At 45.3% G+C, this 24195-nt stretch overlaps 1 protein-coding gene across 1 annotated transcript; it reads left to right on the plus strand.

Annotated features, from left to right (window-relative positions):
- The first annotated feature begins 919 nt into the window (after positions 1-919).
- Positions 920-14781, plus strand: TMEM271 (transmembrane protein 271). Its single transcript, XM_030567624.1, has one exon. It carries the CDS (start codon positions 920-922, stop codon positions 1886-1888), a length of 969 nt encoding a protein of 322 aa, XP_030423484.1. The 3' UTR covers positions 1889-14781.
- Positions 14782-24195: the final 9414 nt, after the last annotated feature.

Genomic DNA, 24195 nt, shown 5'->3' on the forward strand with positions numbered 1-24195 from the left:
TGGATTCTGTACTAAAACTGACAGCGGCGTGTATGAAAATAACTCGCACCATGCAGTGAGATCACCCGAAACCGTACCGGGGAACTAATCCCTCCTTCCCCTCCACGAGCAAGTGAGAGGAAGGAATTTAAGGAACCTGCCATTATCAGCAGCAAGGGGGAGGGGGGGTGATAAATCACGGTTGCCAGCTCCTGATTCCCCCCCCCTTCTCTCCGCTTTTCTGCAAGGACTCGTAGTGCCCCATCTGGAGCAGGGCAGCCCTGGCACCGCCATGGGGGAGCAATAGGGGCAATACAGCGGGAGCCCCCGGGGCAGAGCAGTGCCACTGCGGGGCTGATGCCCCGTTCCTTCCCCTCTGCAGGTGGCCTCAGTGGCAGAGCGAGGCGGGGGGGGTGTTAAAACTACTCCCCCATCTCATCCCTCCTGCCATTGTCCCCGGCCAGCCCTTCTGCTGCCGCTGCCCTGTGCCCGCCGGGCCGGGGGCTCGCAGCTCGGCAGGCTGAGCAGCAAGCGGTGATCCACCCGCCCGCCCGAGCCCGGCTGCGCTCCTCGCCCCTGCTCCCGCAGCCGGGCTGCTGCCATCAATTATTAATCGGCTCCCAGCAGCCGCGGCGGGGAGCGGGAGCAGCCGCGAGAAGGGCGGGCGGGCGGCAGGGAGGGCGGGCAGGAGGAGGGGAGTGTGTGTGCGAGCTGCGCCTGGCTCACTGAGGCCGGCGGCTGCCTGCGGAGCGGAGCGGAGCCTTTGGAGAGCGGCGGGTCCCCCTCGCCAGCATGTCCCCGCGCTGCGCGGCGGCCGCCTCGCCGGGAAGGGCCGCCGCCCCGGAGGACACGGGAGGATGAGGCGGAGGCGGCGCAGGGGGGAGGAGGAGGCGGCGGCGGCGGCGAGGCAGGCAGGGGGAGGCCGGAGGGGCAGCGGAGGATGAAGTGGAGTGTCCGGGGAGCCTGCGCCGCGCTCTCCAGCTGCCTCCTGCTCGCCTGCGCCCTCAGCGCCGCCGCCGTGGGCCTCAAGTGCTTCTCGCTGGGCTCGGAGCTCAAGGGGGAGCCCTTCCGCCTGGGCACCGCCGCCGGCGCCTTCTACTCGGGGCTGCTGCTGGCCGCCGGCCTCTCGCTGCTGGGCTCGGCGCTGCTCTGCTGCCGCCCGCCGGAGGGGGAGGCGGCGGGCGGGGGGCCGCAGCAGCAGCCCGCGGCGGGGGGCCGGCAGAACTTCCTGCTGCTCGGCGTGCTGGTCTTCATGCTGGGCGTGCTGAGCGCCTTCGCCGGGGCCGTCATCGACGGCGACACGGTGTCGCTGGTGGAGAGGAAGTACTCGCACTACTGCGGCCCGGCGCCAGGCGGCGGCGGCGGCGGGGGCCCGCGGGCGGCGGCGGGCGCGGCGCTGCGCTGCCAGAAGCTGCGGGACTACCAGCGCGGCTTGGTGCTCTCCACCGTCTTCAACGCGCTCGAGTGCCTGCTGGGCCTGCTCAGCCTGCTGCTCGTGCGCAACTACAAGGCGGCCCAGCAGCGCGGGCTGCGCCGCCAGCGCCGCCGCCAGCAGCGCCCGGCCCCGGGCGGCAGGCGGCGGAGGCGGCGGCGCGGCGGCGGAGCGGGCAGCCGGCGGGCGCCGCGGCCGAGCCAGGGCTCCATCTTCTCCAGCGAGGAGCCCGAGCTGTCCCCCGCCGACTGCCCCTTCCAGGCCGTCTCCTACATCAACGTGGGCGTCTTCCACGTGTTCGACGAGGCCGGCGTGGAGGTGCACTGCGGCGGGCACCCGTCCCTGGAGCTGCCCGGCTACTCGCCCATGGACCCTGAGCTCAACCCCTCCTACCCCTACTGCTACCCGCTGCCCCACGAGCAGCCCCCGGCCTACGAGGAGATCTACCCGGGGGAGCCCGGCGCCAACAGCAGCTAGCGAGGGGCCCGGCCCCGGGGACCCGCACCTGCGCTGACAATCAGCCGCTGACACCAGGCGGCCCCTGCCCTAGCTTTGGGGGCAGACCTGCGGGCAGCATCCGCGCACCGGCCCGCGCAAAGAGCGCGCACCCCTAGTCTCGCCGCGCTAGAGGCCGCTGGGGTTCGGCCGAGGCAACGCGCCTGGCGAAAGATCAGCCTCTGGCTCCATCACTGTACGTGGCGAGACCCTCGCCAGAGCCCCACGGTGCGCTGCTCCTGCTGGGGGTGACTGAGCGAGCCCACGAGTACGTTTTTCAGGATCATGGTTCTGTCTGATGGAGCTTTTCATCTGTCTTGTCTGTTAAATATCAAGATTGAGTCTTAAAAGGCTGGACAAGAACCGTTTAGGAGTTGGTTCTTCCCCTCCTGATGTCTCTTTGGCCATTTTTTTTAAATGAATCATCATCATCATAGTCTTTTGTTCAGCTTTAATGGTACAAAGGTATACCATTTATGATAACCAGCCAGTGTAAGGGGAAAAGTGTAATGAAGCTTCTTTACCTCTCAAGCAGAGAAATTTTTAACAGCGAAAAGACATTCCTGTAATGTTTACCGCAGCTGTTTGGGGAAATTCTTATGTTTACACTTTCTTGAAGATTTAAATTCTATTTACAGCGTAGTGAGAGTTACAACCTATGTTGGGTCTGGTAGGATGCACATTAAAACCCCCTGCACTTTCAGAGAAAAAAGAAAAAGTAAACAGCAACATTTTTGTACACTAATGTGCCTGCTTTTGTTGATAACTTCTTACTGTAAAAGCTTTGGAACGTCTATAATGAAAAAGTTTGGTAGATTCATTACAATCTAAAATTAATCACCAGTTCCTTTACTAAAATAATTGAGTTGTTGTTGGGATACAGCAATTAAAAGGCAGTCCAAATGGCATGTACATTCCTTTTTGTAAACAGGCTCTGTGTTTTTAATGCAAGGCAGAGCTCATTTTTGTTTTACACAAGTTTAATTTTGTACAACTGTATAGTTTCTCTTGTAAAGAATCTCATCTTATTGTTATCAATTTATCAATCTGGTAAGCTTGAATATTAAAGTTTATTTTAAAATATGTACTTTAAACAGCCTTAACTGATGTAATTTTCACAGTTCTAAGGGAGAAGTTGTACAAACACACCTTCCAAATATTTTCAGAACCATACTTAAAATTCCCACTAAACCAGGAGAATAAAGAAGTTGAAAGCGTATTTAATGCACAGAGAACAAAGAAAAAAAATCAGATTGTATTTGCTAACTTTTGTAAATTAGACACATTAAAAGGGATTCCAGCCAAAAGTAAAACTATTAATCCTCATTTAGCAGCCTGCTGTGGGATGTCAGTTTATCAGATAGCGTGAGAAAGTAATTAAGGGAAACAACTATGGTGTATTTTTGTGCTGCACAGAAAAAGTAAAGGCTTAAGTCATGTTGTCCAAAGAGTAAAAATGCCACACTTCAGATGGTGATGTTCCACCTCTTTTTTCAATTAGCATGTATTAAAATGGAATCCTATACAAATAGAAACCCTTCTGTTAATCCTCATTTTGGAACCTACTGTGTAATGTCAGTATATTAGATAGGAGGAGGAGGAGGAGGAGGAGGAGGAGGAAGAGGTAGTTATGGGAAAACAGAATTATGGCATATTTTTGTGGGGGACAGAAGATTATTTTTAAATTTTAAGGCGCTAGGAGAAAAGTAATTTACAGCCTTAGAATCAGTAAAAGACCATTTTAGCCTAAAAATGTTGCTGCCTCTTTGTTTTCTAAAGTGTTTTGATTTGCACACTTTGTATAGCCTAAAATGCAGAATGCCTTAGAAGTCTTTTTAAAATAAAATTTATCTATGAAACACACAAATCTTTAATCTAGATATGAGATCAAATGCAGTTATTCCAAGTTTGCCGTAGTTCCAAATTGTGGAAGTCTAGTGGTACAGTGCTGTTTATTTGGCTGTAATTTTATCCTGTGGAGAAGGCCAGCAGAAAGCCCTGTTTAAGTCCTACTTAAGTCTTCAAAATAGGCTTTATGCTAGCCCTCTGCACAAGGGGAAAATTTCACCCTCTTTAAACCCAATCTTGTAGTCCTTACATACAGTGCTGATTTAGGCAAAAATTTCATATTTTATATATTAGAGAGAGCCAAGGTTGTGGGGTTTGGTTTTTGGTTTTGGTGGTGGTTTATTTTTATTTCTTTTTTTTTTTTTTTCAAAATGGGTAACTGAAGGAAGGATGCTAAATCATTATTTAGGCTCTTGAATAAGTGGCTTGTTAGCAAAAATGCTGAGCGCCCAGCCACTCACTGAATTTAAAGGGGAATTGTTGGGTGCTGAGTACTTTTAAAAGTTGGGCCATTATTGAAATGGCTAAATGGAGATTTAGAAGGCAACAACAGGTGTCTATTTTTTAAATCTTGGCTATACAATGGAATTTTTTAAAAACTTTAATAAAGAAATTGATTTTTAACAGGAAATACCAATATTTTAGGGTTCATAAAATTAGATAAGTCTGAAACTCCACTTGTTCCAAAGACCAGTGCTCAGGGAAATAAATGGAAAGTCAAGGAAGCTACCTATTACGCTCAAGTTTAAATATAGAATAACTTTAAACTCAAAATCTAAAAGATGGTTAAATTCATAGCACTTTTTTGTTGTGTTATTTAAATATCTTTTCAGAATGCCATTATGTTTAAACATTGTTTGTGGATCAGCTAATTCCTAAATTCATATCTTTCTTCCCTTGGGCTTTTTTCCCCTACTAATAGTTTAATTTAGTGATGGAAAACATGCCGGAAAAACAATCTAAATCCAACTACTATTGAAGTTAATGGGAGTTTTGTCATTGGCTTCAGTGGGAGTAGGAATCAGCACAAATTATTCTAGCTACTATACATAATACATGTGTAAAACAATATATTAGTCTTCTGGCACAACAGATAAGATGCAGCATGAAATATTAGCGCTCAGATATGTATTATTTGTATCAACAGACGTGTGAAGAAGGTAACATGGTGTCACACACTTTTTACAGATATAACATTAGGCAGGCAAATTGACCAAACAAGCCATGTTTTCTTAAAGATGGTATACAAATGTTTCAGGTATCAGGTGACTAACTTTTATGGTAAAATGCAAATGTATTTATTTCTCACTGAGAAGAAACAATTACAAAGTACAAGAAGAAGCTTCACAGGCGTGATCCAAGTGTCATGGAGCCATTTTTAGTCATTTTGAAAATTGTTGCTATATAGATTGAGCAATAATGTTAGAGTGTGTATATGGTACTATCCCAAATTGAAAATAGGCTGGTGTAGGATTAGAATTTTAGGTTAATTACATTGGAGGGCATGAGCCCTCTAATCTTTTTTTAAATTATATGCCATATGTCCTGTGAGTAAATGCAAAAGCAAATTAGATACAGGTCACTGGGAGTGCGGGGGTTAAACTACCTTACAGGATTTTATTCCATAAACATAGTAAAACAAGGGGGAAAAACAGCAAAAAGATTAACATGTATCCCTCCATACACACTCGTTTAGGTCTCCATCTTGCTTTAGTTGAAGACCAAGGAAACACTCCCATTGGGCCTTTGCACTTAGTTTAGTCACATCTGTGAAAAGGTAATATAAAGTGGATGTAAATGTTACTAATCTTGCAGCATTTCACCTCCATTTTCCAATGCCTTTTCACCGGTGTACGTGATCAAAAGAGGGACAAGACAGTGGAGAATCAGGCCCATTGTCTTCGGCTGGAGCAGAATCGACCTCTGTGGAAAAAATGCCACCAGCCTATTAGCAATTCAGATGAATGATCTTGACACACTCCAACATCTTGCTTAATTAATTATTTTGCATTGTAATTGACAGAATAAATGTAAATTTAAAAAAGAGCATTTGATGCTAAAAGAAAATTGTATTGAACTAGTACAGTTCGTACTCTAAGTTTGATTTCACTATGGGACTTCTTTGGTTCACCAAAAAGCACTGTGGTGACTGGTATAACTTAGATATATTTCAAATGTCCTGTTTAATCATCAGAAAAGGTTTCTTAAAAAAAAAGTTAATGTGACAAGGGCAATCTGTTTCTGCGTTTGGACTTAGTACATATGAAAACCTTTTCTCCATTTTGCCATTTAATCTGAGATTGATCCTCAACAAAAATGTCAATAATTGATATTGTAATTTTAGGGTCAATAAAATATGTTTCAAAGCACAGCATATCCTATAAGAAAAGCCTAATGCTCTTCCTTTCATCTTTCCTTCTTGTCTTATAGTTGTACCTAACAAAATAAGATTTAGTTGCAATTTCCAGGACAAAATATGGTTTCAGGGATTTATAGTAAGCATGAGGTGGAAAATTGGTATTAAATGTATTAGCCCTGCTGTGAATTAAAATCTACTTAAGTAAGGTAAGCAATATTTTTAGTTATAGAGCAGTCGGAGGTTTTTGGATGCCTTTCTAGTTATTTAAATACCCAATCAAGTTTTATTTTTATGTTTTAATTTTATATAATGAAATTCTTCAAGCACAATTGAGGTCTCTCTCCTCAATTCAGGCTATTAACTCCTTTTAAATGGAGTATGGGAGAATAAGATTGAATTCTTACTGTAGACTCACCAGTTTAAAACTTTGTTTTTCTAAATGGCCATTTAACCTCAAAGAGCTGTTATTGTACATGACTAAACACACACTCTACAAAATCACTGTGGTACTGGAACTCAGAGATATAAAATCGGGTCCAGAAAGATCAGTGCAGTGTTATGTGAAATTCCCCATCTAATGAATAGATTGCAACAATTCAGTTTAAATTGCTCTGATTTCAGAAAGCGCCCCAGAACCAACACACTGTCACCGAGAGGAATAAGTGCCCTTCATTCGCTTGCATTGCTTTGGTAGGTTCTTGCTATTACAGTATCAAGGTGTAAACTGTTGTGCTGCCTAACCATCTGTAGGTGAAATTTGCCGCAGCGCAGAGGAACAAATGCAAGACCTACGCACAACTTATGCTCTCAAAATAGGGTTTAAGTGGTGCCTGTGCTGGTCCTCTGCACAGTGATACATTTCACTCTGGGTTCAGACCGAGCAAATCATGTCATGGTGAACTGGGAAGCTATATACAGAGTTCTAATGATGTGATTACCTTGAGACTGGAGCATGAGGGTTGGGGATGTTCCAAGTGCCCTGTAATGGGTGCATCGCTCTTTTACAACAGACCAAATCCTGAAGTCCCCTTTTCATTTCCTTCTTCAGGCCAAATCCCCATTGACTTCAATGGGATTATCCTGGAGTAATGATTAAAGACTTAAAGATTTGGCCCAATAGTCCTATGCTGAGTTTCAGATATTTGAAAGATCTCACCAGATTTATACGAAAAAAATGTTTTTATTAAAATATCATATACAGTATCACTGGCGGCATGCTGCCTATTTGTAAACTTAAATGTATTATGGGAAACAGAGCTGAAGGATCAAAATTGTGTAGATGGCCCAGAAGACTGGATTGCCTCAAGGGATTAATCATAGAAGTAATGTGTTTCACTTCCAGATTTGATTCTATGGTGATCCAGTCTGGTAATGTCTAGTAGTTGTTCTTTTTATTTCTGATGGTCTTTGTGAATAAGTCATTGGTCTCAGTCCTGTTCCTAAGGGACAGAAGTCTGTTGAACACCATAGAAGTCACCACAGTTGTCAATCTTGTTGCTATTCTTATCAGAGGTCAAGGTTTGAAAGGCATGAAGACTGAAATAGTCCTATATGTGGTCCCTCTAGAACACAGTGAAGGCATATGGTGGAGAGGGGAACTTGTAGTGATATTTTTGGATAAAGAGGACTTCATGCTCTAGATCCATCATTGTTTTTAAGTGAGAATCTGTATTAGATATAGGGAAATATATCCAAGAGGGTATTTTCAGCACACACTTTTTTGAAATCTTTTCACAAACCATGATACTTTATTTTAGAGAAGGTGCTAGAAGTCTTTGCATTTTCCCCTTAGCCATCTTTAAATCCTAGTTCAGTTCACTAAAGCCTAATTAAATCCTCAGGAGTTTAAATTATTAAATTTAGGAAAAATATTAGCTTAATCCTGCAAGATACTGAGTGCACTTAATTCCTACTGAGGTCATAGGAGGAGCTCAGCACCTTGCAGGATCAGGCCTGATGCGGCCCAAATTGTGGCAGTCAGTCAGTGACTGGCTGGGAAGGGAGTGGTGCAGACCTGTACTAAATGGTGCAAGAGACAGTCCTTTCCAAAGCAGCACAGGGGCTCCCTGCAGGCTGCAGACATGTCTGAGGTGCATTTAATCATATATTCATGATTAAAATTTAGAACCTTACAAAGATGTCCATAGGGGAATGTAAGATATGAGTAGATGCATGTAATTTCAGTTCATTTATACATATATTTTGAAACAAACTACTAACAAAAAGTGAGAAAATATTGTAAAAAGAGGATTGTGCTCCACACAAAAAAAAAAAAAAAAAAAAAAATCCATACAGAATTTCTGCATGCTGCTGCTGCTCCAAATATCTAACCGTTCCTGGATTACCATGGAGTTGCTGGAACAGACAGAGGATGCTCTAGCTAGAGACCTGGAGAAGGGATCAAACTGAAGTGCAAATATGTTGAAAGCTGTTAAATGTTTCCAGGATGTTTTGATTATCCATGCGTGCTCTCATGAGCTGCATATGTGCTATGAACAGCAAATTCCATAATTTTCAGAAGCAGATAAAGCAGTTGGAAGATATACTTTTATGATGCTGAGGAGGGGAAATATTAGCAAATGAAGATATACAGGAGCTAAATGGGACAACTTTTCTAAAAGACAAAACTAGAAGATTTAGAGAACCAGAAGTGATTCTCCAATCTGTGTTCCATGGGCATTCGAAATGAAGAGAAGGCTGTTGAGATGATGTTTTTTCTATAATAGCTCTTGCACCTGACAGCAGAAAAGATTCAGGCCCAGAAATAGAAAGCACACTTCTTGTTCTTAGGCCCAAGCCGAAGACCAGATAAAAGTTCTTGCACTTCACTAGCAGAAGTGATTTTGCAAGAAAGCCCAGAACTGCAACTTTGGTGGACATTGATGAACAGATTTGCACCAGTCCTGATACTAACATTGAAACTAACTCTGAGACATGACTTCTGATTGTTGCTGAAAAATCCCATTCTGCCTCTGGCATGGTATGTTGCCATCAGAAGGGAACAGAAAGGGGTTTCTGCCAACACTGTGAAACTGGATTATTTCACTTAAGAGTTTGACTGGAATGGCATCTTCCCCTTCTACATCACCAAGAAATCCTGGATCATTATCCTGAGCTGCCAAGAGATAGTTTGCACTGAGTTTTATCCTGAACGTTGCTTTAATGTAATGATTTCATGTTCCTATATATACTGTATAACGTATTGCTGTGGCTTGCCCAGGAGATAGCATACATATTCATGACATTTATATGCTAGCATCTGGTATATAAGTACATTGAGCAGGCCAAGCGTATGGACTGCCTGCTGCTATGCCCACAATGGTTTGGTTTTGCATATCTGTTAAGTGGTGGTGGGCCAGGAGACAGCATTGCAATTTGGATCAGATCCTGGCCCTGGTTTATGTAACAGTAAGAAGAGTGTTATCCCCTTATTGCCAAGGTTCTACACTTGACCCATCAATCTTGAGGACAGGTAAACCTGGTAAAGAAGGGAAACTGGTCCTTCTTCCTTGTACTGGGGCCATGGGGATGTGGGGAATGGGCCTCCCTAAGCCCAATGAACAGTGGATAGAATGAGTGGGTAGGATACTGTCCTCATCTCCCGGTGAACACTATGGAAGTGATTTCATCACCTCTCTGTGGGAGCTAGGTATTCTAGCCCCTGTGTTCCTCTCCAAACTGACTGCTCTCTTCCAGAGTTATTAGTCAGGAGACCTGTCTTGAGCCACAATGTCTATTCAGTCTCCCCCAGCCAAGTGACTGCCAGAGAGGAATTCCCTACACGTATGGAGTCAAGACGACACTGTGCTTGTGCACTGCCTCTCCTGTGCTCAGGTGGGAGAATGCTATGGTATATTAAATGATTAGATCAGTTGGGGGTACAATAAATAGAAAAGAGGAAGGAGACATGAGAAAGCCTTGCTGGTATCCTGCAGTTATACAGGTTTTTTTTTGTTTGGTTGGTTGGGTTTTTTTAAACAAAAAACCTATCTACAAACATCCATTGTCTCATGTATCCCCCTGAAATCAGTGGGAGTTTTACCTGCGTCGGGTCTGCAAGATCAGGCATTCTCAGTTTGAATAGTGCCGTCAAAAAGTCCCACATGCTGGTTTACCTCAAAAGCAGTCCTGGCCTTGTTCCAGCAATTGCATCTATGCGTGAAAAGCACAAGCAGGGCTGATTCTACGGGAGTCCATTACTCTTTTGACAACAGCAGTAAAATAGATAAAAACACTATTTAAATAGCAACATCTTAGATTCAAAAGTGCTTCATTACAGGGAACATGGACCTGGCCAGAGCGAGACTGGCTTTGGCAAGGCATCTACGTGCCAAACGAAAATGGATATTTTCTTCCACAATATTTTCTTGACAACTATTGGAAACATATGAGGAAAGCTAACAGCAGCAGGGGATTTCAACTCACTGTCACATGTATTACCAGAACTGGTTTTTTGTTGTACAATGTATTCAGGACTGCACCTTATGTCTGAATGACTCTAAACTTGCAATTTTTTCCTGGCAGATGTCGTATTCATGCATATACTTTTTAAAAAACATATTCAGGGCTGACCTACAGTACTCTCACTCTCACGCTGTTCCAAGTGATGTCCCTATGAACCCAACCCAACTGTTCATGGAGTAAGGGCTTACCAAACATGAGTGAGAGTATCCCAGTCTAGCCCATGGTAAAAGAGGGGACGTAAGAGCTATTGTCATTTCTGACCAGACTCTTGTTCCCTAGAGGTAAGCCAGGCTATTCATTAGGAGTGTCAGTGGAATGGTGCCTCAAGATCCCTTTAGGCTCTATGGTGGGCGTAACTGTGCGTCCAGTGCAAGGGAATAAGAGGGTACAAGGAATCCTCTTCTTCAGTGAATAGGCCACCCACATTGTCGCCACCTGTGCATTCTGGAGCAAGGACTGGGCAGAGGTTTGGCTCCACTCACAGCAATGCATTTGTATCAGTGTGGGAAAGCGGGAATAAATGATACAAGACAGAGCTCATGCAACTTACTTCTCCCCAGGGCAATCAGGGACTGATTCATGAGTGAGTCACAACTCAGTCCCTATCCTCCTCTGCTGGCAGCAGAGCTCTGTGCCAGCCCTTAACGTGGCCTGGACTGCACGGTGCCTATGTAGCCCTTGATAATGTCATGAAGTACGAGGCCAGAATTAACTGCAGTCTTCAAAATGCCATTCCGCAGACAGGGCCTGGGTAAATTATGCTTCTCTGGTGGAAATTTCTCAGTTGACTCTTAGTAGATAAAAGAGAGCCTCTGACACCCCAATGAATGGTGTGCCACTTCCAAAGAAGCTCATCTGAAAATCAAAATCGGGATACCCAAGCCAACTAGCAGAGATAGTTAAAATCAGAAGGGAAGTAAATCCAACCAAGCACCACAAAACAGATATCTTTGACCATTTCCTCTTTTTTCATCCTTGACAGTCATTTCACCTTGTTCATATTTTGAGTGCTAGCTCGCAAGAGTATAAAAGTGGGTAGAAGTAACACCAGCAAAGCATCAAGTGAAGGAGAACCAGTTTTTACATTTCTGCTCTGAACAAGTGTGGACCATATTCTAGCCTGCAAGCTTAGAAAGCAAAAACAGAAATGATTAATTACTCTAATTAGGGCTCTAAATGGGGAAAAGCTAGCTCCCTCGAGCAAAAGCACACTGAATTTCCTCATTTATGTGCAATTGTAGTGCTCAGAGGAAGAAGCCATCAAAGTGCATCTCCAAAACAAACATTTTCCGACTTTAATTTAAAAACACATTCAGGCCCTCAAAACTAAAATAACTAATGCCGAGATGCAAGAGGCTAACTAGCCCCTGGCCAACACAGCTCAGCTGAAGCAAGCTTTTTCCCTATGGAACTCTTACAAAAACCAGTGCATGGAACAACAATAATCTTTATGTCAGAAGTGTGTAACTGAGTCCTGAGAGAGAGTGAGCTGGCTGATACCAATTGCAGAGCAGGGGGACTGATTCTGACCTCTGTGATGAGAATCAGAAAGAAACCAGAAACAGTCTCATAGTACCAAAGAGAGAGCAGCCTGTGAAAGGAATGTGTACATCATTGACCACTTGCTCTGCCCAATGGTAAACAGAAAATCCCAGCAAAGTTTTTTGGTGACAGGATGGAAAATGTTATGCAAAAAACCTTTTAGTTAGATTCTCAATTTGCTCCACTCAGTCCAGTCACAGACCAATGTAGCAATATTCTTTCCTTGTACAAGATTCATTCCTATCCCAGTAGCCTAATAATGAATCATTATGCTAATTTTTGCTCATGTTTTATAATGGATGCAAACTACACAATAGTCATAAATTGGGGAAATACTGACTCATCTCTAAATGACAGCACAAGAAGCGTGGATGCTTTGATCAGAGTGAAATTAACTTACTCCTCAAACAGTTAATATTGAAGTTAATGAGCTACATGCTTCCCCTTTCTTAATGAAAATGAAAAAATGAAGATTACTTACCAGGGACTGCAGCAGTTCAAGATGAGTGTCTGTACATTCACCCCACTGGGAGATGCGTTGGTGATAAGAATTTTCTTCTGACTTGGCTAGAACGCACTGAGGAACTGTGAAATCCCCGAGTATGGAAGATCCTTCCCTTCCTTTATTCCCAGGAGAACCACTAATCTCATCTGAAGGAAAGGGCAACTGTGCATATTCAAACATTTAATAATTTTATGGTGCACTCTGGAGCGTAATCCATAGAGTTTAAGATCACAATGATTTACACATTCTAAAGAGGCAAGTCACTTGGGATCCAGCAAAGGTGTTACTTGGTCTTACCAGAACAAGTGAGCAGGATGCCTGGACATTCCCAGAAGATGGTGCCTGGAATGGGCTGAAGACATCAAGAACCAGATGAGGGAAGGAAGCTTCCCAGGTTTCCCTGGAGATGATATCCCACTGCTGGAGGGTTAGCAGACTGCCAGGCTGACAGCATAGGAAGTAAGGTAGAACCAGGGCCTGTGGGGAGATAGTGCTACTATGGTAAGGGTTTCAGGGTTTGGTGGGGCCAGGTCTTAAAGTTTTGGAAAATTCCAATCAACTTCCGACTTGCCGAGGTTTATCCAGCTGAATCCAAGGGCCTAAACCTTCTTTCAGGCATCACTAATCTCACATAAAATTAATATTGTAAATTACAGTAATCCCTAGGAATTTAGGCCTCACATTCCCTTCTCTGCTTCTCTCTTGCTCCTGGGGTGTGTATATGTGTAGTAATTTGCTATTAGTTTATGCTAATATGCTGGGGACAGACTTAAGACTCTGCTTACTCCCCACCTATATGCTCTATTGGGGAGTAGTAAATGCACAGCACTCAAGTACTGCTGCACAGGGATATCGCCAATGTCACAATCCAGACCAATGAGACTTCTTATGTAGTAAGGGTGGCAGAACCCAGCTCTTAGATATTAGGTACCACAATTGTTCTTTAAATGGAACATGAGATGTGAAGTCCATTCTGTTATAGTGCATTTTCAAAGAAAGCGTATTAGCTGAACTAATTTCAGATCAAGAGGAAATCAGTGATTTGTGAATGTCACATTAAAATCAAGTGGTGGGGAAATGTACATAAATAAAAATATAAACATTATAAACCTCATCAGAATCGCAAAGCAGCATTACACATGGAGCCAGTTGTCTCAGAGGTTAGTGGTGTGCCAGTCCCTGAGGGCCCCTAAATATAAAAAGATAAATGCATTTAGTACCTGCAATTAGCTTGTCACAGAAGGGCCACATTTTATCATTATTGCTGTCTGCAGATGAAAGCTTTTCCATCAAGAAAGCATTGGCCATTTAAGAAAGCCAATCCTCATGGGGCAGCCAGGTCATCCTTTTCCATTTTCTCAGAATGACCCTCTTACCGGAGACCAGTAAGAGATCCATTTAGAAGCAAATGGAGTGAGATTTAGCCTGTGATCTTCAAACCAGAATACAAAATTCAGCTGATGGAATAATTAAAGGAACATCAAAGAGGGGGAAAGAACCCTGCGGGGTTTGATTAATGGGGGTTGCATGAACTTCACTCGTAAGCTTCCTTTGCAGTCATCTTCAATAGGTGAACTCCTGTAATTTCACCAGGAGACTGAGATGAACATCCAGATGGAACATTCACACTCCTCAGTCCGCTGCTACTCCCCATTTCTTCTTGGGAACCAGGGACCTTAGCCCCCCCACCCCACATTGCTGCAGACGGAGAAAACACCTTCTGTCCGATGACAGTCACTGCTAGACTGAGACACAGGCAGATAGCATCAACATAGGCCATCGCAGCTACACGCTAGGAATTAAGGGGCTTCATTTCCCTGTTGCAGGGTTGCTAGAGAACTGCTGAGGTTTCTCTGGATACCATGAAAGCGATAACAAGGCCCTACCTACCTCTCCCTATGTGGAACAGTGGCTGCAGCCAGAGTGGGAATATTTCCCCTCTTATGCTCCTCCGTGAGGGCTCACGCTGCTCTTGCCTCCTGGAGACCCTGATGGATTAGAAGGTGATGGCTCCCACTTAAATCCCATCCCAAAGCAACGGGATCAGGGAGCCTCTGGACTTCCTTTAACACAGGTTAGCTAGGGGTGTGATGGCACCTCCCATAAGGCTTTATGGAAATATGCTTAGAATGTGTTTTATGCTACATATGCCATGTAACATATCTCAAAGGCTATGATCTACTGAATGTATTGTTCCTATTTGTATGCATGTATCGTTATTCAAGGTTATGAATGTTGGCTGTGTACTGGCTTGATTTCTAAATAACCTTAGTAGAGCATTCGGTCAACTCCTGGAGAAAGAAATGTTGAAATTAAGTACCTAATCAAGAAACACTTAAAGGACAATGGATCTTGGAATGCTCCAATCCACATAAGGAGTCTACTTGAGGACGTTCAAGGTAGCATGTAAACAATGGATGCTACCTGTAAAAACTGTGAGTCATGCATGGACATGTGACTTTTCCAGGTGACTTCTAAACTCCATCTTGGAGCTGGACTTTGCATAGGAGTGAGGAGAAAGTCTGTTTAAACCCCTGGGAGACTCCTCCATTTTGTCTTCAGCTGGCTAAAGAGAGAGTATCTTCACTCCCCAGGATACTTGGAAGAAACTGGAACAAAGGGCAGTGACTGCAAGGGATGTGAGTGACTGCTGGACCCAGTTTGTAAAAGGAGATTAGTCTGTAAAAGGGAGCATTCTGGAACTGGTGAGGATCTTATCTGTATTCAGTTTGATTAGACATAGATTTGCGCATTTTATTTTATTTTGCATGGTGACTTACTTTGTTCTGTCTGTTACTACATGGACCCACTTAAATCCTACTTTCTGTATTTAATAAAATCACTTTTTACTTATTAATTAACTCTGAGTATGTATTAATACGTGGGGAGCAAACAACTGTGCATCTCTCTCTATCAGTGTTATAGAGGGCGAACAATTTATGAGTTTTTACCCTGCATAAGTTTTATACAGAGTAAAATGGATTTATTTGGGTTTAGACTCCATTGGAAGTTGAGCATTTCAGTGTTAAAGACAGGAACACTTCTGTGAGCTGCTTTCAGGTAAACCTACAGCTTTGGGGCAAGTAATTCAGATCCTGGATCTTTGTTGGAGCAGACGAGAGTGTCTGGCTCAGCAAGACAGGGTGCTGGAGTTCTGAGCTGGCAGGAAAAGCAGAGGTAGAAGCAGTCTTGGCACATCAGTTGGTAGTTCCCAAGGGGGTTTCTGTGATCCAACCCATCACAAGGGGATCTCTAGGCATTACAGGAGCTTCTGGGGGGGAAGAGGGACCTGAGATGTACGCTGCGGTAATAGGGATGCCAACTTTCTAATTGCTGAAAACCGGACACCCCCTGTCCAACCCCTCCCCCCAGAGGTCCCACCCTCACCTCTTCTCCAGGCCCTGCCCCCCATTCACTCCTCTCCCCCTCTCCCTCCATCATTCGCTCCCCCTCCACCCCGTTACTCACACCCTCCTGTCCCAGGATTCACCTGCCACCTGCCACCCTGGGTGGGGAGGAGCTGACGTGGAGCCTGCCTCCCCCCCAGTTGGAGCACAGAGGGTGGAGGAGGGAGTCGGCTCCTGGAGCGAGAAACTGAGGCAGGGGCACAGTGTGTGTGTGTGGGGAGTCCCTGGAGCAAGGGGCAGGGACAGGAACACAGCGGGGCAGGGATGAGGTGGACAGGATCCCCCCCTCCCAGGCAGAGGTAGCCCTGGCACTGAAGCTGGGTCTGGTAGCAAGATAGCCACTTCTCTCCCTCAGCAGCTGAGCAGAAAACAGCTCCCCCAGGCCCCAGCAGCAGCTGCTGCTCTTCCTGCCCTCTTGGCAGGGAGCTTGAGGCCTGGTCTACACTACGCATTTAAATCGAATTTAGCAGCGTTAAACCAATTTAACCCTGCACCTGTCCACACAACGAGGCCCTTTATATCGATATAAAGGGCTCTTTAAATTGGTTTCTGTACTCCTCCCCAACGAGAGGAGTAGTGCTGAAATCGGTATTGCCATGTCGGATTAGGGTTAGTGTGGCTGCAAATCGACGATATTGGCCTCCGGGCAGTATCTCACAGTGCACCATTGTGACCGCTCTGGACAGCAATCTGAACTCGGATGCACTGGCCAGGTAGACAGGAAAAGTCCCGCGAACTTTTGAGTTTCATTTCCTGTTTTCCCAGCATGGAGCTCTGATCAGCACGGGTGGAGATGCAGTCCCAAATCCAAAAAGAGCTCCAGCCTGGACTGTACGGGAGATACTGGATCTGATGGCTGTATGGGGAGACGAATCTGTTCTATCAGAGCTCCGTTCCAGAAGATGAAATGACAAAGCATTTGAAAAAATCTCCAGGCTATGATAGACAGAGGCCACAGCAGGGACTCAGGACAATGCTGCGAGACAAGCGTAACGGAAAGCCAAAGAATCAAATGGACACTCATGGAGGGAGGAAGGGGGCAGTGAGGACTCCAGCTATCCCACAGTCCCCACAGTCTCCGAAAAGCATTTGCATTCTTGACTGAGCTTCCAGTGCCTGAAGGGTCAAAAACATTTTCCCGGGTGTTTCAGGGTATATGTCGTCAATTTACACCCTCCTCCCCGAAAGAAAAGGGAAAAAAAACATTTCCCGCCTTTTTTCAATATCACCCTATGTCTGCTGCATGCTGCTGGTAGACAGGGTGCTGCAGCGCTGAACACCAGCATCCCCTTCCCGGGGGCAGACGGTACAATATGACTGTTATCCATCGTCATTGTCAGCCCATGAGTGCTTCTGGCTGGTCTCGGTGAAGTCGGCCGGGGGCGCCTGGGTAAAAATGAGAATGACTCCCTGTCATCCCCGGCAGATGGTACAGAACGGCTGGTAACAGTCTTCATCATAGCAACTGGAGACTGAGCTCTATCAGCCCCCCCCCCTCCCCTTTCATGTCTAAAGAAAAGATTCTGTACAGCCTGGACTATCATAGCAGCGAGAGGCTGGGTTCCTTTCCCTAACCACCCTTTAATGTCCTGCCTGGACTATCATAGCAGCGGGAGGCTTCCTCCCCCTCATTTTATCTCACTAAAAAGTTAGTGTTTCTTATTTCTGCATTCTTTATTACTTCATCACACAAATGAGGGGGACACTGCCACGGTAGCCCATGAGGGTTGGGGGAGGAGGGAAGCAACAGGTGAGGTTGTTGCAGGGGCACCCCCTAGAATGGCACGCAGCTCGTCATTTCTGCAGGATCTCTGGGGCTCTGACCTGGAGCAGCTGTGCTCTCTGGCTCTCTAGTAGACTTGCCCCATATTCTAGGCAGGACTGACTCTATTTTTAGACAAAACATAAAGAAGGGAATGACCCGGGGAGTCATTTCCATTTTTGTCCATGCGCCCCCGGCCGACCTCAGCGAGGCCAGCCAGGAGCACCCATGAGAGCAGCAGACGGTACAGAACAACTGATGACCGTCATCTCATTGCCAATTTACAATGGCAGACGGTGTAAAAGGGATGATAACCATCTCTGCTACCTTGCAAAGGCAAATGAATGCTGCTGTGTAGCACTGCAGTACCGCGTCTGTCAGCAGCATCCAGTATACATATGGTGACAGTGACAAAAGGCAAAATGGGCTCCATGGTTGCCGTGCTATGGCGTCTGCCAGGGCAAACCAGGGAAAAAGGGCGCAAAATGATTGTCTGCCATTGCTTTCACGGAGGAAGGATTGAGTGACGACATTTACCCAGAATCACCCGCGACACTGTTTTTGCATTGGGATCTCAACTCAGAATTCCAATGGGCAGGGGAGACTGCGGGAACTATGGGATAGCTACAAGATAGCTACCCACAGTGCAACGCTCCGGAAAGCCTCAGTACATGGACGCACATCACCGAATTAATGTGCTTAGTGTGGCTGCATGCGCTCGACTTCATACAATCTGTTTTACAAAACCGGTTTATGAAAAATTGGAATAATCCCGTAGTGTAGACATACTCTGATTGTGGTTACTGTGGTAACTGGACTTTTAGTATCCAGTCAGCACTGTTGACCGGACGCTGCCAGATCCCCTTTACTGGAGGCAAAGTGGGGATTGGGGTGGAGGCTGACAGCTTGCGACCCCCCATGTAATAACCTCATGACCTCCTGAGGGGGTCCCAACCCCCAGTTTGAGAATCCCTGCCCTAGATCCTCCTCCTCCTCACACAATCCTGGCACCAGAGGTTCCCTGCTAGCTATAATCTGAGGCCAGACATGCTTTTAGGTAGCATTTTTATTTCCACCTTTAAAAAAAAAATCTCTCTTGGGGAAAAATGCTCAACCAAGCATCCCTGGGTTCGGCTTCCCCGTGCAGAGGCACTGGTTTCCATGGCTGGCCACCCCCTTCATTCCTGCACATTGAAGACACCACGGTGAGTAAGTCTAAGTACGTCGACTTCAGCTACGTTATTCAGGCCTAGATCAGGCCTAGGACAGAGAATGGAGAATAAGCTCTGTTCTACACTAGGGGGGAATCGATCTAAGTTACACAACTTCAGCTACATGCATAATGTAGCTGAAGTCGACGTTTGTACATGGACTTATGTTGTTTTCATCGTGGTAAGTCGACTGCTGCTGCTCCCCCATCAACTCTGCCTACGTCTCTCGCGAAGCTGGAGTACAGGAGCCAACGGGAGAGCACTCAGGGGTCAATTTAATGCATCTAGACTAGACACACTAAATCGACCCCAGCTGGATCTATCACTGCCCGCCAATTTGGCGGGTAGTGTAGACATACTCTAAGAAAGCAAAAAAATGAGCATCCCCTGCCAAGGGCTTGTGCCCCTGAAAGGTGAGGGCAGTTCATCTGAGCCCATTCATTCACACACACACACACACACACACACACACACACACACACACACACACACACACACACACACACACACACACACGTTATACTAACCCATTCACACACATGCTGCCAGTCCCTCAAAAGCAGGTTTTAGCCAGTGGAGGCAGTGCAAGCAACATCCTCACAGCTTCCATCTGGGCCAACCCAGGCAAATCAGGGTGGGGTTAAGGAACAGCAGTGGGAGGAGAGGATTGACGGGATTGGATGGAGCAGAGTCCAGCCAATCACCCCAAGTTGGTGCGCTGACCAACTCCACATCCAGCTCATTTGGAGTTCCCTGGCAATTGGGGAAGGCTCACATATATGCGGGACCAATAGCCAGCAGTGAGTGGGGGATAGCCACCCGTATGTAGGCAGTGACAAGGCCCAATCCTTGGAGGGATTAACATGGGTACTTCTGGGGTCTCCATGCTCTGCTGCTGCTGCTGCTGGATGCACAGGGCAGTTCCACAGATGCCAGAGCAGGGACATATTGCTCTTGCCCCGTCCTGTGGACACTAATTTATCCATGTTCTTAGGAGGTAATTTGCCCATGCACAAAGCAGCCAGTCCTGGCTGCCTCACAGAGCATCCAAGTTCCCCTCAAGCCTCCCCCGAGAGATAGAGGCTTCTATGGAAATGGGAAGTGGCTGCCATTTATCGGCATGCAGCACTCCTGGGATACCACACAGGAACCAGGGATGTGTAAACTCACAGATCTCAAAGGGGGATCAGCTGAACACCAGACAGCTTTGTAAGGTCAGAACATGGAGTATGCCCAAGATCCCACTCACCGTATCAGATCCAGTTGGGAGGAAGACATCGTAACAGCAATTCATTATTTAATTAGATTTCAGTGACAATACAAAGACTCCTACCCAAGGCTCTAGAGGCTCTAGCTATCATATCATTAGCACCACACAATCCCAGCAGCATTAAAATAATCATTTCAAACAGGAACTCAGCCAATTACCCACCTTTGTGTCCTTTCCTTGTTCCTGGAGCACACCACCAACCTCTCCAAACACCAAGCAAGCAGACATCCCACTAGATGATGGGAGACACATTGCTTATCCCTGGGGCAGATCCTCACTGTGGCACTGAGTCCCCAGACTCCCAACCGGGGGAGCTGAGCTGGAGTGGGAGAGAATGACACCTCCTGCACTGGCTGCCCCTGGCCTTTCTTTCACAGTCAGAGCTGGAGAACGTGCAGACCCAAACTGTGTGTCCGAAAAATGGAAGAGTGTCAGGTAGGAGGGGCTCAGCATGCAAATGAGCATATTAGCACCTCCTCATCCGCATGCACTTGCAAAAATCTGTGACCTTCACAGGAAAGTCCCTTGAGATTCTCCACTCCCAGCACATGCAGCCGTGGAACTGACCCAATATGTTGGCTGGGATTGAAGCTCGAGCCCGGCCACTGCCTTACAGCAAGACTCAGACACAGCAGCCGCTAGGCCAAAGCACTTGAATCCAACCTTTCAAGAGTTATTAAAAAACAATCCCTCCTGGGCCTGCTCTGGCCATGGCCTCACTTAGAGATGGGACAAGCCTGAAATAAGACAGTTTCCCAACATTCACACTGATACCATCCCTTTAATAAAAACAACACCAAGCAGCTAACGCTCATAGCAGTAATAAGTAGTTAATGGTTATCCCTTAACAAGGCTAACAGCAGCAATTCTCAACAGCTAATCACAATGGCAACGTTAACAAAAACAGTGTCCTTACACATAAATAATAGTAATCGTTAGTTAACAGTAATAATGAGAAGAGTGAACAACCATTCCAGAATGGAATGGTCCATCACGGACTCCTCTGTGAAGAGTTACAAAAGGATCTCACAAAACTGAGTGACTGGGCAACAAAATGGCAGATGAAATTCAATGTTGATAAATGCAAAGTAATACACATTGGGAAATATAATTCCAGCTATATAGACAAAATGATGGGTTCTATGATTGCTGTTACCACTCAAGAAATATTTTTGAGTCATTGTGGATAGTTCTCTGAGAACATCAGCTCAATGTACAGCAGCAGTCAAAAATGCAAACAGAACTTTAGGGACCATTAGGAAAGAGATTGATAAAACAGAAAATATAATGGCACTATATAAAACCACAGTACAGCCACAGTTTGAATACTGTGTGCAGTTCTGGTCACCCCATCTTAAAAAAGATGTATTAGAATTAGAAAAGGTACAGAGAAGGACAACAAAAATGATTAGGGGAATGGAAGTTGTGTCACATTTTTGCCTGCCATCTGGAGGCTACATTGTTGCTTTCTGCTCCATACATTCCTCTGCACACAGCCCCCCTTCCTAAATTGACTTGGATTGTCAGCATTACTTATTTCGCCCACCAGTGAACCCTCTTGCACTGAACTTCACCCAGCCAAATTAGCCACTTGGGATCCTCCTCCCACCACTGGGAAGGTGTGACACTCTGTACCTCAAAATAGCACCCTGGAACCTTTATATTCACCACTGTGACATTGTGATCCGTTTTGAACAAAGGATGCCTTGTGAGATATCATTGTGCAAGTCTTGATCTGTTGAACAGGAATAACCTGTTGGATTGTATGTACTCTCACAGTATGTGAAGTTATGAAGTATTACTCTATGTGTTACTGAAATACATTGTGAGGTTGAGAACACCCACAACCAGCCTTTCAGTTACAACAAAGGAGTAGCCATCAGTAGCCAGACAGCGTTAATGGCTCATCAACACACCATCCACTACCCCAGAGACTTCTCAGAGAAGGCATGTACACCAGGGGGCAGACTAACTCACGTCACAGCAAACATCTTTCCAGCAAGCTGGTAGAAAGTATAAAAGACAGACAGTGACATCGTCATTTGGCTCCTTTCCTCTTAAACTCAACACCTGGAGGAACGTCTGGGAGGACAAAGACTTTGAACTGGGGAAGTTTGGTCCTAGACTGCAAGGTAGTGCCAGCCTCTGTATTGTGGAACTGTAACCTGCTTGTACCCTCAGTCAGGGTGAGAAAAGCTGTTTGATTCAACATTTGCTTAGACTAAAAAATTAGGCTCTAGAATGTCTGTTTCTATTTTTATTTCTTAAGGTAAGTATTGTATCTCTGAGCTTTATGTCTACCACTTATAATCACTTACAATCTATTTTTCTGCAGTTAATAAAGTTATTTTAATGTTTTATCCTTCCCAGGAAGTTTGTGTAAAGTGTTTGGGAAATCTCAGGTCAGGTTACAGAGGCTGGTGCATATCCATATGGAGAAGTGGTGAACTAAGTAATGAACTTACCCTGGTCAGGCTTCTGACCAGTGCAAGACGGTACATTTCTGGGGTGCAAGACTGAGGAGCTGGGGGGAACTGGCTGGAGCGTCGCAAGTTATGGTTCATGAGTGGCTGGGAGATCGTTCAGGTAACACATCTGGGTGTGTCCCTGCCTATGGATGGCTGTGTAAGTGCAGTGCCTATCAGAGGTTAGTAGCTTGACATCAGCATCACAACGTGAGAGGCAACTCAGGTGTGTGGGTTTGGAGAGCTCAGTGGTTCCACAGTCCAGGTTGTACCACGGAGACCCTATCACAGGATCTCCCCTCTTCTAGATCAGTGGCTCTCAACCTTTCCAGACTATTGTACTCCTTTCAGGAGTGCGATTTGTCTTGTGTACCCCAAGTTTCACCTCACTTAAAAACTTACAAAATCAGACATAAACATACAAAAGTGTCACAGCCACACTATTACTGAAAAATTGCTGACTTTCTCATTTTTACCAAGTAATTATAAAATATGTCAATTGGCATATAAATATTGTGCTTACATTTCAGAGTCTAGTACACAGAGCAGTATAAACAAGTTATTGTCTGTATGCAATTTTAGTTTGTACTGACTTCACTAGTGCGTTTTATGTAGCCTGTTGTAAAACTAGGCAAATATCTAGATGAATTGATGTACCTGTGATGTTGCACTTCATATGATTTTATGAAAATATGCTAATAAGTGTGAATATAATGTAACTGGAATATGCTTCATGGAAAACGTCTCTTGTAAGTTATCACTACAAAGCTTATAATCTACTGAATATGGTCATCCTATTTGTATGTATGTATCATTCTTGTATCTGAAACTAGAAATATGAACTATAACTCTGAGGGCCTATTGTTGTTATACAAAGTGTGGGCCATTAATGGTGGTTTGGAATCTTGATGGCTCCCATCAACCAGGACAATTGACTGTGGATGGCTCTGTTTGCTTGCAAGCCTTCCTGTGAGTCAGGCTGGGAGGAATGAAGGTTTGGGGTCTCCTAGGACGTGTGGCCTTGTCACCTGGTACTGGAATCCATCTTAAACCTGGTGCTTTTCCATTTAGGAGGAGGGGTGGGAACCCAGAGAGACAAAAGATTCCTGCCTTGTGCCAAAGATATATAAGAGGGTGGAACAGAACAAAGGGGGCTGCAATCACGAGAAATCCCCTAGCTACCACCTGAGCTGGAAACAAGGGCTGTACCAGGGGAAAGGATTGTGCCCAGACTAGGAAGGCATCCAGTCTTTGATAGAAGCTTATTGAAATGTTTGAGAGTGAGATTTTATCTGTATTCAATGTTCTTACTGTACTAGGTTTAGACTTGTATGTTTTATTTTATTTTGCTTGGTAATTCACTTTGTTCTGTCTGTTATTACTTGGAACCACTGAAATCCTACTTTTTGTATTTAATAAAATCACTTTTTACTTATTAATTAACCCAGAGTATGCA

This window comes from Gopherus evgoodei, chromosome 6 (genome assembly GCF_007399415.2).
Source record: "Gopherus evgoodei ecotype Sinaloan lineage chromosome 6, rGopEvg1_v1.p, whole genome shotgun sequence".
NCBI classification, from domain to species: Eukaryota; Metazoa; Chordata; order Testudines; family Testudinidae; genus Gopherus; species Gopherus evgoodei.

Bases quoted from the DNA above. Each gene is read 5' to 3' on its own strand.
- TMEM271 (XM_030567624.1), top strand. From the start codon at position 920: ATGAAGTGGAGTGTCCGGGGAGCCTGCGCCGCGCTCTCCAGCTGCCTC.